This window comes from Bombus fervidus, chromosome 3 (genome assembly GCF_041682495.2).
Source record: "Bombus fervidus isolate BK054 chromosome 3, iyBomFerv1, whole genome shotgun sequence".
In the NCBI taxonomy this organism is placed as follows: Eukaryota; Metazoa; Arthropoda; class Insecta; order Hymenoptera; family Apidae; genus Bombus; species Bombus fervidus.
Window position 1 is genome coordinate 19,254,278 of NC_091519.1, and position 13,514 is coordinate 19,267,791.

At 44.6% G+C, this 13,514-nt stretch overlaps 1 protein-coding gene across 31 annotated transcripts in view; it reads right to left on the minus strand.

Moving 5' to 3' along the window:
• The window catches only part of Cac (calcium voltage-gated channel subunit cacophony), a 99,786-nt gene that overhangs the window by 24,913 nt on the left and 61,359 nt on the right, over positions 1 to 13,514 (minus strand). For 27 of the 31 annotated variants that reach the window (XR_011799508.1, XM_072000579.1, XM_072000575.1 and 24 more), the window contains 14 exons: positions 10,619 to 10,722; positions 9,547 to 9,702; positions 9,147 to 9,367; positions 7,550 to 7,653; positions 6,636 to 6,751; positions 6,352 to 6,411; positions 6,158 to 6,250; positions 3,926 to 4,126; positions 3,148 to 3,575; positions 2,604 to 2,926; positions 2,403 to 2,525; positions 1,756 to 2,319; positions 1,253 to 1,598; positions 927 to 1,091 (listed from right to left, as the gene is read on the minus strand). Coding sequence is in view for 30 of the 31 variants with exons in the window: in XM_072000579.1 (XP_071856680.1) it covers positions 927 to 1,091; positions 1,253 to 1,598; positions 1,756 to 2,319; positions 2,403 to 2,525; positions 2,604 to 2,926; positions 3,148 to 3,575; positions 3,926 to 4,126; positions 6,158 to 6,250; positions 6,352 to 6,411; positions 6,636 to 6,751; positions 7,550 to 7,653; positions 9,147 to 9,367; positions 9,547 to 9,702; positions 10,619 to 10,722 (3,004 nt within the window). In the remaining variant the exon portion in view is untranslated. Of the gene's footprint in view, positions 1 to 926; positions 1,092 to 1,252; positions 1,599 to 1,755; positions 2,320 to 2,402; positions 2,526 to 2,603; positions 2,927 to 3,147; positions 3,576 to 3,925; positions 4,127 to 6,157; positions 6,251 to 6,351; positions 6,412 to 6,635; positions 6,752 to 7,125; positions 7,242 to 7,549; positions 7,654 to 9,146; positions 9,368 to 9,546; positions 9,703 to 10,618; positions 10,723 to 13,514 lie in introns of all 31 variants that reach the window. The other 4 variants (XM_072000572.1, XM_072000597.1, XM_072000600.1 and 1 more) reach the window with 2 other exon arrangements.

Here is a 13,514-nt window from a genome sequence, read left to right on the forward strand (position 1 = left end):
CCTTTACTTTTCAACGCGTTCGAATTCGGCCGCTTGAACCAGAGAGAAAGAGAGAGTAAGCACGCCGATTGGATCGCTCGCGATTACGAGAGATCGATATATTCGAAAAAGTTCCACGAAAGATCCAATCGGCTTTAGTCGTACGAACCGATTGCAAATTGAATGGACGAGCGAGACAGACCAACGTGCCGGAAGATGCGAAGGCACTCGCGCATGCCTGGCATGGAAATAAAAGTGTCCCGATACTGGAACGAACGGGAAAGAGCATAAAGTAAAAAGCATCGAGACACGTCGTGAATCACGATTGTTCAACTAAAGTCTGCTCCGAATGGATTGAAAATGACGAAAGAAGGAGAAAGAAGAGAAGGAGCGTTTGGTTTTCCAGGGGGAAACGCAAGAGTATTGAACACAGCTGTGTACACGTATCAGTGGGTACAAGGATGACAATTATACAGAGAACAATAAGTAAATTGGCAGGCAAGAACAACAATGTCCTCGTACAGATATAACGTTATATATCTTACAGTTGCCTCGAACTCTCCATTGTGCACGTTTGTCGATAACGACGAGTGATAGATACGTTCTCGCGACTCTCGAAACCACGAGAATCGGTGTTAGGCTGCTTTTCGATTGGTTAAAGTTGCCAAACGCGAGATCAAGACTCGACGAAACGCGAAAAGATCGAGTACAGAGAAAGGGGAAAGAAATCTTGAATCGATGGTTGTTCGTAAAATTACACGGCTACGCACGAAAGGATACCAACGCGTGCTTCGTTCCGGCGCTCGTTATTCGGTCTTCTCCGTCGTGCGTTATCGCTGTTATCAGGCGCGTAACGTCCACAAGAAAATCTAATTACACGCTTCTCCTTCGAGACGTTTTGTCGGAGAGAAAGAGGGGCAGCAAACCAGCTAATCGTTGACGCTTACCTTCATCATGAGCAGTACTGTGTTTAATACGATGAGACCCATGATAAAATATTCGAACGGCGTCGATACCACTATTCTCCAGATTTTGTACTTTACGCTGTTTCGTTCTTTCGGCATGTACCTTTCCAACGGGCGAGCTTGTATCGTGAAGTCTATGCAAGATTTCTGAAACGAATGGAAACGAGAAACGAATGAATCGACTACGCTAGTTTCTACCGCGTACGTTCGTGTACGATTTCTCTTAGCGTTAGACGAAGCCAGCATCCTCTCGTTAGTATACGTCTGATACAGAGATCCGGTAGTTAACGGTAGTCCGGCCAACCAACCTGATTTTTGTCGATTTCGCCGTCTTGCAATTCGGCCTCTCCCTGCTCCTGGAAAGTGATGATAATCAAGGCCACGAAGATGTTGACGAAGAAGAATGGAAATACGATGAAGTAGACGATGTAGAAAATGGACATCTCTATACGAAAATTTTGAATGGGGCCTTTGTCCTCGTACGTGGCCGCCATCGAATTCTGCAGGATTTGCGGCCAACCCTCGCCAGTTTGGACCGCGAACAACGTCAGCATCGCGGCCATCACGTTGTCGTAGTGAAAAAACTGCGACTGCCACTCTCGTTTCCTTGGCTCGGGCAATAGGGCGCCCTCTTCGAAAACGAAATATTGACCCCTGCGAGGCACAGCGAGGAGAGCATAGTGAAACGTAATTAGAATTTAGAATTTGAACCGTCGATAAAGGACGAGGACAATTTTTACGATAAAATCCTGTACCTCGATGTCGGTCGATCGGTTTCACCGGCAAAGGGAAAAAGAAACGAGATACTCACTGGCAATCCTGTTCCGTATATTTGCTCTCGTCGTTGCAGTAGAAGAACTTGCCGTTGAACAGCTGCACCGCGATCACAGCGAATATGAATTGGAACAATATATACACTATGAGAATGTTGATGACATTTTTAAGACTGTTCACCACGCAGTCGAACACCGCCTTCAGCTTCGGCACTCTCTTGATCGTCTTTAACGGTCTAAGTACACGGAGCACTCTCAACGACTTGATCGTCGAGAGATTTTGTCCAGCCGAACTACCGGTCATGTCGAAGGCGAACGAAACCGCGGCGCATATCACAACCACCGCGTCCATAATGTTCCAGAACTCGCGCAGATACGAGCCCGGATGAAGGATAATACCTAGATCGATGATCTTCAGTATCATCTCGACGGTGAAGACACCGGTGAACGCGTAATCGAAGTAATTCAGAATTTCGTTCCTCGGCGAGTTCTCCTTTACGGGATCTTCGGCGGCCAACGCGATACTCGACAGAGATATCACCACCATTATGAAGAAGTCGAAGTACCTCAGATTGACGACCCAATGGGCGGCTCTTCTTACGCTGTCGTCAAACACGTTTTCGAATTTCGTATTTTATATAGCAATCGTACGAATCTAAACGGGTTAACGGAACGGTCAACTTACGGATTCGTAGGGGACAGTATAAACATGGAGGAGTATGGCAGCATTGGTTTTGGTCCCGTGTCATCGTCTTCATCCTGCTTTTTCTCTTCTTCGGACGACTGTTTACCACCTTTTCCGTCTTTGCTGAAATTCAAAGACAGTTTTACCGTACGCACCGCGCGGCGTTCCATATTTCGTCGTCGAAACCAAGTGGAAACTTACAAATTCTGGTTGGGGCTCGGAGGGCAGATTTCTACCTTGGGCGCGCCACCGTCTTTCGGATTCTGCAGAGATTGAATCTCTTTCTCGAGTTCCTGCGCCTGCTTCTGTTTATCCTCTACTTCCTCCTCGTCCTCGGCGGCGCTCAGCTCCTGTGCGTTTGCCAGATTGTCGACGGCGATAGCCAAGAATACGTTCAGCAGAGTGTAGTTGCCGAACAGCACCAACACGATGAAGTACAACGAGTAGATCATGCCCCTCTTGTGACCGCCTTGCGACTCTATACCCTGGTACATCACTTCGTTCCAATCTTCTCCGGTCAGGATCTGCGTGTTATACACAACCAAGTTATACCCAATTACAAACGGTGGTATACCATCGACAAACGTGTCGTTTCTCTTTCTATCTATCTATCGAAGCTACTTTCGTCTAAACGTTTCGTCTAAAGATTGCGCCGACGGAAAGACCATGTCTCGTGTAACTCTTTCCTTACGATCGAACGTTCGAAGCAAATACGCAAGTTAGATAGCGGTCGAACGAAACTTACTTGGAAGACAGTGAGCAGCGCGATGGGAAAGGTGTTGAAGTTGGTGGGCGGCGTGCCGTAATCGAAGTTGAACTGGCCGCCAAACAGCTGCATACCGAGCAGCGCGAATATGAGAATGAAGAGGAAGAGCAGGAAGAGCAGGGAAATGATGCTACGCATCGAGCTGAGCAGCGATATTACGAGGTTTCTCAGGCTCTTCCAGTATTTGGTGACCTTAAAAATTCGCAGGAGTCTAAGGGCACGTAGGACGGAGAGGCCGAAAGAGCCGGACTTCACCTCGGACCAGATCACTTCGAAGATCGATCCTGAGATGACCACGCAGTCGAAACGATTGAAGCTCGAGTCGAAGTATGTGCGAGGACCGAGCGCGTACACCTTTATGAACATCTCCAACATGAACAGAGCCAGGAACACGAACTCTGCGAAGTCTGTCAACATCCGTTTTAACACCGTTCACAAACCGGAGAGACCAATGAAATTGCCTTCGTACAGAATGATTCTTTTGCCGGTTAATTCAGAGGCAATGAGCGCCAATTACGTCATTGCTACTATATTATACTTTATACGCTATACTATACCATACCGTAAAATACAATACGATACAATACTATACTATACTGTACTGTACTATGCTATGCCATGCTACTACATATACTAATATTATACTATGCTAAAAATAGCGAGAGTGTGTAATTGGCGGCACTGTCGCTGAGTTAACTACTCGACGAAAAGATTACCCTGCACTGATCGTTTGGATCTGCCGGAATTGTTTACTTACAGAGGAAATCGGTCAGCCATTGCGGCTGGCCGTAATGCTCCACGGCTACGCAGACGGTGTTGAAGAACACAAGAACGATGACGAACCAGTAGAACTTTTGCGATTTTACAGACTTTCGTATCCAGTACCTGAATCTTCTCTCGGCCAGCCAAAACTGCTTGCAAGGTCCCTTTTCTTTCGTCGAGGAAGCCCTCGAAAACCCTATAAATCGTACATCGATCGTTTTAACAATAATTTCAACGTATTCGTATCTCTTCGATACCAGTCGACCGATTTTCTTCGTGCTTGTCTTTTCTTTTTCTATTTTTTTTTTATTTTTTTTTTTATTTTTTTTTTTTTTTTTTTTTTCTTTTTTCGTTTGCTACAACAAAGATATCGAGTTTATCCGTGCAATCGCGTCATATCTCGTTAGCGCGTTAACTAACGCTTTCGCGATAATATATATATATCGTAATGCGATACAACAAATTACTTCCCGGAAAAATGTTGCATCGCAGAACGCTAAAAGTTTGTCGGCACTCGGTGTTGTATTCGATATCGTGATCCGATTCCACAAACTTTCTTCTATAACTCTCGCTGATAATAGGTTCTACCAAGTTCGTCTGGGAGATCCTGTTTATCTTTGACTCTTATTCTTTCCTTTTTTCTTCTTCTTCGATTGTTTAGCGGACAGATATATAGTGGACAGACACACATCTATTCTAGAGATTACTCTAACACAAGCGGCTGTTTCTATTTATTCTGGACCGACGATGCGTGAAGCTAATCTACGACTAGATGTCGAACGCTACCACTTAATCAGATTTTTACGGCGCTCTATTTCGTCAAACAGATTTCTCGCCGTACACTACTAAAACATCGATATTGGTACTCCTCCACTGCTGGACGTACCTAGACCACGTGGATACACATTCACCTGGCACATTCGCGACTCGTCGTTTTATCGATATCGATGAAACGTGAAAAATTCTCATCAACGAACGGAAAGAACGACAGGTATCGACGATTCTCGCGAATGCCTCAGGCTGATCGGTAAGTATAAATATACATAAATACAAGTATACACAATTACACCAGCCAACAGAAGCAATTCCTAGAAAAAGGAAGGTAAAACGCCTCGATTCACCGTAGTGTGTGTCGTAATTTCTGAGTGTTGAGAATTTCGCAGACAACTGGAATCCGATACGAGACGATTCATCGCGATGTTCGCGGCCCCGCTCCTAAATTACGCAATTACGATAATTACGCTCGCTTCGTCACGCTGTCTTTTTCCGCCGTTCTGTCTTTTTGCCATATGCGTACGACTATGTACTCTAACTACGCGACGGTAATTCTTGCGGTGCGAAGGTGCGAGATACGCAGCGGATGTAAAGTCGATTATGTGTCTCGGAAACGATTGTCGGAATCGCGCGTTATCAGAATCGAACGATCGCGATCTCGTTGGTCCGCTACGTGTGTAGATGAGCGCGTGTATGTGCGTGTACCGATACGGTTCGTTGCGTGCGTCATAGGTGAAACGAAAGAACCTTTGAAAGGAAAAACACAGAGGAAACAGATACGAAAACAAGTTACGAATACAGCCTCGTTTACGTTGCTCTTTGCGAATCGTAACACTGTCTGGTTGTAGTTACCTTTCAGTTTTTTCTTAGGCACTGAAACAAGAGGAGCATCTGATAGCGTGTGTCTAGAACGATCGTCGCCGTGGTCGAGGGAATTAAAGTGTCTCTCTTTATCGGATGCGAAACAGAAATCAGAAGGAACGTCGGATCGTCCCACGAGCAATTCTCGATCGTTCGTTCGATCGTTCGTTCGATCGTGGAATCTCGTTTGAATTTGAACGAGAAGGCGAAGAAACGTAAACTTATTACTCGTGAGACCATCCGACTTTGGTTTATTAACGCGTCGATCGCAACGCCGACGAGCATGAATATGCAAAATAGAAAGTAACGCCGAGGGAGACTCGGAAATGAAAGAGAAAGCGAGCGAACGTTTCGAAACGACGCTTTCTCCCCAATGCGAACAGAGAATGATCGTAAGACGTAAATATTCTTTAACGGTCCTCTATCCAATTACGAACGATACACGAACGATGGTCGGTTGTTTACCAAAGGTCAATTCGTTTAGAGATTGAATCGTTTCAAAGATCATTAACGTTTCGATCTTCGATCGAAGAGCAATCAAAGATAATATCGCGTTAGAGGTAAAACGTTAAGCGGGAAAAATACGACTCACCGTCGTCCTGGTCGTCGTCACCTTCCTCTTCCTCCGTGTCCGTGCTTTTGCTCTTGCCAAGCTTCTTCTTTTTCGCCTCGGCTCTTTTTCTTCCTGCAAACATACGTACATTTTTTTCTCCTCTGTCTCACACTCGATACGCTTAAACATTGTCGTCGACCAGAGTAATTCGTAACGAGAGACAGCCCACGAACCTTCTAATATGTGCTTCTTCTCCTCTTCCGTGGTCCTTTCTTCCGCGAGTATTACCTCCTCTACAAATAACAACGTATATTTACTCTCTATACGGTAGAACACACGAAGAAGACGAAAGCGAACTCGGTCGAACGAAAAAGGATCGACCTATCGTTAGACGATGCGTAAAACGACTGATACAAAAAGGACAAAAGCTACGAGGAGTTTACAGCCTAAAAAAGACGTTAGCCGTAAAGGGTGCACGATCGATAAACGATGTAGCTGGCATTGTTGACTCTCTAACCTGCTTTGCAGATCCAATTCAGGTAACAGTACAGTTCATGCTCGAGCTGCTGCTGTCTTCGCAATTTCAGGAAGGATTGCCTGTTCTCCACCTTTTCCCTCTCCTTCGCAAACTCTCTACAAGCGTTACAAAGATGATAGAGCAGCGTTACATGGTACAACAACGGATCGTTTCCACATAAATACGCCTTTCCTCTTTTCTTTCTTTGCGCGCGTTACTTTAGCCAGCGAATGTCCGAGTTATCGCGGTATATATTCTAACCTAGCGAGTGGTTCTAGCAAGGATTCTATAAACGGGACAATTCGAGACGTTTACGCAACGCGTATCGTATTAGCCGCGACGCGGCGTCTATCGGGCCAAACAACTACGGGTTGTACTACTAGCGACCACGCGTTACTCTGGCTTTACTACTGCTACTGGCGACTCGTCTACCCAGCGAGTAAACGGCTAGCGCGCGATAAACTTAAGGAAAGATCGATCGTTTCGAAACCTGCTTGAGTGATCCATTTTAAGTAGGCACTGAACGCAGTCGTGAATAGACGCTTTCTCTTTGTTTTCTGATAAGCCGCCCGCCTCTCGACGCGTGTTCTTTCGTTCGAAAACTCCCTGACGAACAGAAAGAAACGTAATCGGCCGTTCTTCGTTGGAACCGCGACGGCCTGACCCGAGTCGTTCAGCCGTTCGTACATCGGATAAAAACGAATTCTCGCCGACGCGACGAATCCACGAGACGTTTTTCTTCCACGTGCAAATACCAACATCCTCTTTTACATAGTTCGGTAAGCACGCAAATAACGTTTCACGTTCACCGTGGATTTGTTACGTGTTCGTAAAATTCGTAAAAAAACCGACAAATTTGGTAAATCAGAGAGACGGAAACGAGGATCGCGTTAATCGAAAATGAAGATACTCACCCGCTCAGGACACCGAGAACTAAGTTCAGCATGAAGAATGAGCCAAGGACGATCAATGGTATAAAGTAAATCCAGTTGTACGTGCTGCCAAGAGCGTCGTTTGTCTGCAAATTTGACCAGAGCCACGTGAAGCCCGTGTTACGTGTGCGAGCGCGAGTCACCGATTCCACGCAGCTGTCACGCGCATCGATCGCGATGATCGAAACCAAACAATTGGCATACGACATACAAACATCGGCACACTTAACCCTTCGTTTCTCCCTTCCTCCCCACCCTCCACCTTTCCATTTCTCACTTGTTCTTGTTTCGCTGCGAATCTATCTCTAGGAATCTAAGCTTTCGTTTTTAACTCTTCTTTGCAAGAAACTGCACCAATTTCCCTCGTCGCGAAGGCCAATTTCTTGTCAAGTCGTAAGAACGGAACTCAAAGGTACACGCTCGTCGATTCGTACGCTCATCGTGCAGCGTTACGAATCGCGAGTAACACGACTAGTCGATTACACACAACACTTAAGGTGACAGTGATTAGAAAACGAGAGAAAAAAAAAGAAAAAAAGAAAAAAAAGGAAAGAAGAGAGAACATATTAACACTATACAAAGAGACAACGGTCAACAGTTTCATGGATATCGCAGTGCCATTTCTCATACAACAGGCATGTATTATTTGTAAGATACGATTTGTCAAATAAGAAAGAAAGAAAGAAAGAAAAAAAAAAAGACATAGACAAGGAATTTCCATCGTACCGAGAAACGAAAGATATCGATCGTTGTGCGCGGAACCGAATCGAAGAAATTCAAGACCCTCTGACGGAGGATCGCGTGGTTCGAAGTTCTTCGAGTTGCGGTAGCGCAGAGTACGAAGCTTACAAAAAGAAATGCAATTAACACCAAGATTTGCAAAGAGGGCTGAAACTGACAGTGTTATACTGAGCAAGGTGAACATGTAGGTCAGTGTTAGCTGTTAAAACATCTGCAAGCATTTCTCTTCGGTTCCGACGAACAAGAATGAAACGGGCGGAAGCGAGACGTCATAGGGCACAGACACAGATATAAAGTGAAAAGAAGGGGTGACGAATAAACACGGGCACACAGACAAGGGGATGATCGGACAAGGGTGGAAGGACCGTTACGAAGGGATGAAATATACGATCACATTTAGAAATTTCAACAGACGTGTTAAAAGTAGCGAACGACGGCAAGCAATGGAAGAAAGGTATACATATATACGGTAGGTAAATGAAATGACAGAGAGAACGGAACGTACTCGTCGAATCGACGACGACCACTCGCAACGCCAGGTCGTTTTCCCCTTGGCGAAACCGAGTCTTTGTTCGCGGTCGATTTCGAACCGAACGAGAGAGAGAGAGAGATTTGGCAAAAACCGAACAACGGATGCGAATAGGAAAATAAAAGGAGTCGACTCGACGTGGAACGAAGAAACGCGATGACGGAGAAAGTATCGGCGCGTTTGATACGCGTTGACTCGGGGTACGTGCGCGACGTGACGACACGCAAGAGAGAAATGTACGTATATAGGAAACAGAGAGAGAAAGAGACAGAGAGTTTTTAACACTGAAGGACATATCTCTTGCTTTACCCAGTACAATATGGCAGTCCAGCCCTCCATAGTGATGCACTGGAAGACAGTGAGCATGGCGAATCCGATGTTGTCGAAGCTGGTAATGCCGAAGTTTGGTCCCTCCCAGTGATCCATGCACGTCGAGATGTTCGCGTTGCACACGTGGGCCCCGAATGGCGCCTCGGATTTGTTGTCCGTGTTACACGGGCTCGCCTGTTCGCCCTCCTTCACGATTACATCTACAACAGAGTGAACGTCAGACCGATCGGTTCTCCTTCGTTCTTTCCTTCCTTCGTTTCCATTCGTCAACCACTCTAGTCTACTCGGAGACGGATCGCTTTCTCTCTCCGGCTCTTGTTTTCCGAACGTATCGAACGAAAGAAAAGAAACGCTTCTTCTCTCGACACGGTTTACTCACTGATATCCTTGATGCTGTAACACGTTTTATGCAGGGTTCCCGAATAGAATTCGAGCCCGATGATGGCGAATATCACGATGGCGAAGAGCACCAGCAGACCGATCTGCAGAAGCGGCGCCATTGCCTTGATAATAGACTTGAGCACCACCTGGAGACCTGTTTGGAAGAAATTCGACAGGAGTAATTCAGGCCCAACCACCGCGCCCACCAAGCGTTTATTTACTCTCTTTTTACTCGTTTCGCGTCTCTTTACTTTTCCTCGCTGCTCGGGGAAGCGTGCGTGCCGTACTGTCTTTTCTTTTTCTTTTTCATTTTTTTTTTTTTTTTTTTTTTTTTTCCCGAAGCGAAGCTCCCGAAAACTATCGTGTTCAAATAAAGGCGTTTGTATTATCGATACGAGGATCCACAGCGGCTAAACAATTGAGATACTTCGTTCTTGTTACATGGACACAGCATACAACTCTCAAAAGATATAGCTATTTGGGTGGTGCTACGTAAAACAAAATAGTCGTTCTAACGTTGCAAGGCATCTACGTGTAGATATATAGATATAAAAATATATATACTTGCAATAACGTTAATACTACAACTGAACTACGAGCTTTATGTCTGAAACGTTTAGTCGTCGGTTCGCTCGTAATCGGATCTACGTAGCAGCTATCGATCAATGGAAACGTTTCGAAGAATCGAAGATCCGATCGATCCCCGAAGTATCCGAATTGCAGAGGCAGAGGGAAATCAGAATGCGCGTTCCTCGAGCACCGAGCCTCGTGTTTTCGCGTGTTTTCTTCTAAGAAAAAAATTAGCTCGCTCCGTATACCGAACGGAATCGAACGTGCGATGTACTTTACTTTAATTTTCTTCGTGACTGGAAATTATTTTCAATAGCGACTCGAAAGCGAACTGATCGTTCGAAAAGTGCCAAAACATCTGACGAGCGAGTGATAATAAGAAAAAAAAGAGAAAAAAAAAGAAAAAAAAAGAATAGAGAAAAAAAAGAAGAATGACGGAGAGGCCGTTTCGTTCGATTCGGCTGGATTTTCATGGCCGATTGTATTGAAACGCTACTCACTCGGTATGCCGGAGACAAGTTTGAGCGGTCGCAACACGCGTATCGCACGCAACGTGCGCAGATCCATATCCAGTTCTATGCCTTGCGAGAACGCCGTGATGAACCTGCCCCAAAACACACACACCCCGCCACACTTTACTACTTTCTACTCTATTACACTAATACTCACGCTACTTAAGTACTTAAGCTACACAACTATGTGGTAACTAGCGTTCTATGACCTAACCGATGGGAAATGGGAGAATGTCTAATCGGGGTGAAGCTCGTCGGGGACCGATATATCTTCGCTTCTTTTTCTTCTTTATAATATATATATATATACGATACGAAATCAATTTTATCTCAACGTACGTTTTCTATACCCTTTCGAAACTATGTAGGTCGGACGGACAGGGGATGAAATTCTATGAGTGGCGACATTAAACGCGACCGTTCTTTACCATTTCTTACTACGTCTATGCCGACTATGACTAAATTGCGTGCTGATAAGCGGATCCGATATACGCTCAAAAGTTCTAGGAGACATCTTTTATCCTTAATAATTACGCTATCGATAACGTTAAATATAAATAATAGACGATATTAACGCGATCTTTCGTTTAAATCTTTCGATAAAATTATCAACGTATCGGTACTTTGTAGCTTTTCCAATTTTCAAGCAAATAATATAATAACTTTCGAAGTCCCTAGGACTTTCGAGCGAAGGCGCGAGTGATAAAACTTTTAGACTCGTCGCGTATTTCCGCGTGCGTACTGCGATCGATGGCGACGGAACGTGAAAGTTAACCCTTCGCGCCCCTCGATCGTACGTACAATCGAATTCAAAGACAAAAAGCTCGACTCTCGATTCTCACAGCGTCGGATTAGCTTATCGAATTAGCGCATCGTCGGATCACCCTTTAAACTATAATCGCGAAAGGCGGAGAGAACGGTTTCCAAGTTCGATCGATTCGGCTTAATATCGAAAGCATGGAGACGGGTTAACGGGTTGACGGGATGGAGCAACTACGCTAAGAGATTAAATGTTTAACGATTTCTTTAATCAAGAGGATTTCGACGCTTGGATAGAGAGGAAATTCTTATTAAGTTACTCACGCGAGATTCTAATTCTAGATGCCGTTGAATACAATCCTCTGCTAACTATAACTCTAGTTCCACGAAGATAATAAACGGTAACATCCGTCGCGGTCGTTCAACTCGTTCGTACGAGGCTTACCCCTGTTCTCTGTCGATTGCAAAAATATCGACGTTTAATCATTCGCTTATTTCGTTCTGCTTTTATCGTTCGAAACGACCACGACGGATCGTCGATAACGTTGGCGTCCTAAATATAGCTAGGATTGCCGGGGCCCTAAAATACACCGCTAATTGGGAATGTCTATAAATTAGAAGCGAAATAGGAAGATATCCCATACTGCAGAGTTTGCGTTCTTCGTAAAATCTTCGTGAAATCTTCGTCGAATCATCGCAGAATCTTGATCAGCGTGGAAGAAAAATTGATTTCATTCTCGAACGTTGAATTTACATCCTGGTATCTTTTCTTATTTTCTTTCTTTCTTTTTTTTTCTTTTTCTTTCTTTTTTTTTTCTTCTTCTTCTTTGGTAAGAGGAGTCCGAATTCGTTCGCACGCTATGATTCGTGTTGCGGAGTAATCGTGGGGAAGAGAAATTTCGAGGACCGTGATCGAAGGGAAAGCAGACAAGAGAGAGGATATCTCGGTCGAAGTCTAAAAGTCTGTGTAGGACTATGACTCGGTCTCTCGAGGATGTCTAAAGGTACCACTCTCTAGCAAACACGAGCTTGCTCGAATACGTTACTGTTCTAGAACATGTACCTATTTACCAACGTATAGTCAATTCTATCAATCAGTGACTGTGACTAAAGATAGAGTTTGCTAAATATAGAGACACCTGCAGGCCAGTAGTTTCGTGTTTTTTTTTTTTTTTGCGTGTGTACGTGTATAGCGAGTATACGTGCGCGTATTCCGCGTTACGCGACAAGTTTCCAATCGAAAGAAGTCTAACGTACATAATAATTCGTACGCTATCCAACGAGCATCGAAACATCAGCGAGACCGTTTACACCGATTAAATCGAATTTGCTTCGGTCGTTCGTTCGTCTCGGCGTTTATCGCGTCGTATGCGAGCGAAATATTTTCTCGAAATTTTCGATACACCTGACGCGTGGTAGACGCTACGTGAGCAGAATACGAAAAAAAATTCGAACGGCGAATTAAAGATACTCGTCGCGCGTCGCGGCAACGAAAATTCACCGCACGTCCGATAACTTTTTCCTTCCCTAATGAAAAGCCAAAGATTTCGTCGATGACTCGACGTGCCGGTATATTCGCGCCGTACGATTCGCGTGTTACGTGAGTGTGTGCGTGCGTGTTCGTGCGTGCCTCTGTCTGTGTGTGTGTGTGTGCGTGTGCGCGCGTGTATGTGTGTACGTGGGCGTATGTACGTGTATAATTTGTCGACTTTGAAACTCTCTAAATGTACGAATAACTTGTGCACAAAACTGAACATAACGACAGAAGATATAGAGCAAATAGTAACGCAATATAACACTAGCGACTAATTCACGCAAGTCCTCTATAGAGACAGTAGAATATCAATAATACGCATAGATATATATATATATGTATAACGTATAAGACACTCGAATTACGCAAACCACGTGGACACAGAATATATATATATATAGATATTATGTTCAATTAATATCGATCATCAAACTGCCAACGATCATCTAGCGTCAATCAACTGTTTCTAATACACCCATAGCCTCTAAGTGGTGGTCAATCAACGATAAAAAACGGAACGCTTAAACGACGTGAAAAACGTGTATAAATAATCGGGAGAACTAAAGAAGGAAACTAAAAGGATAGAAACTA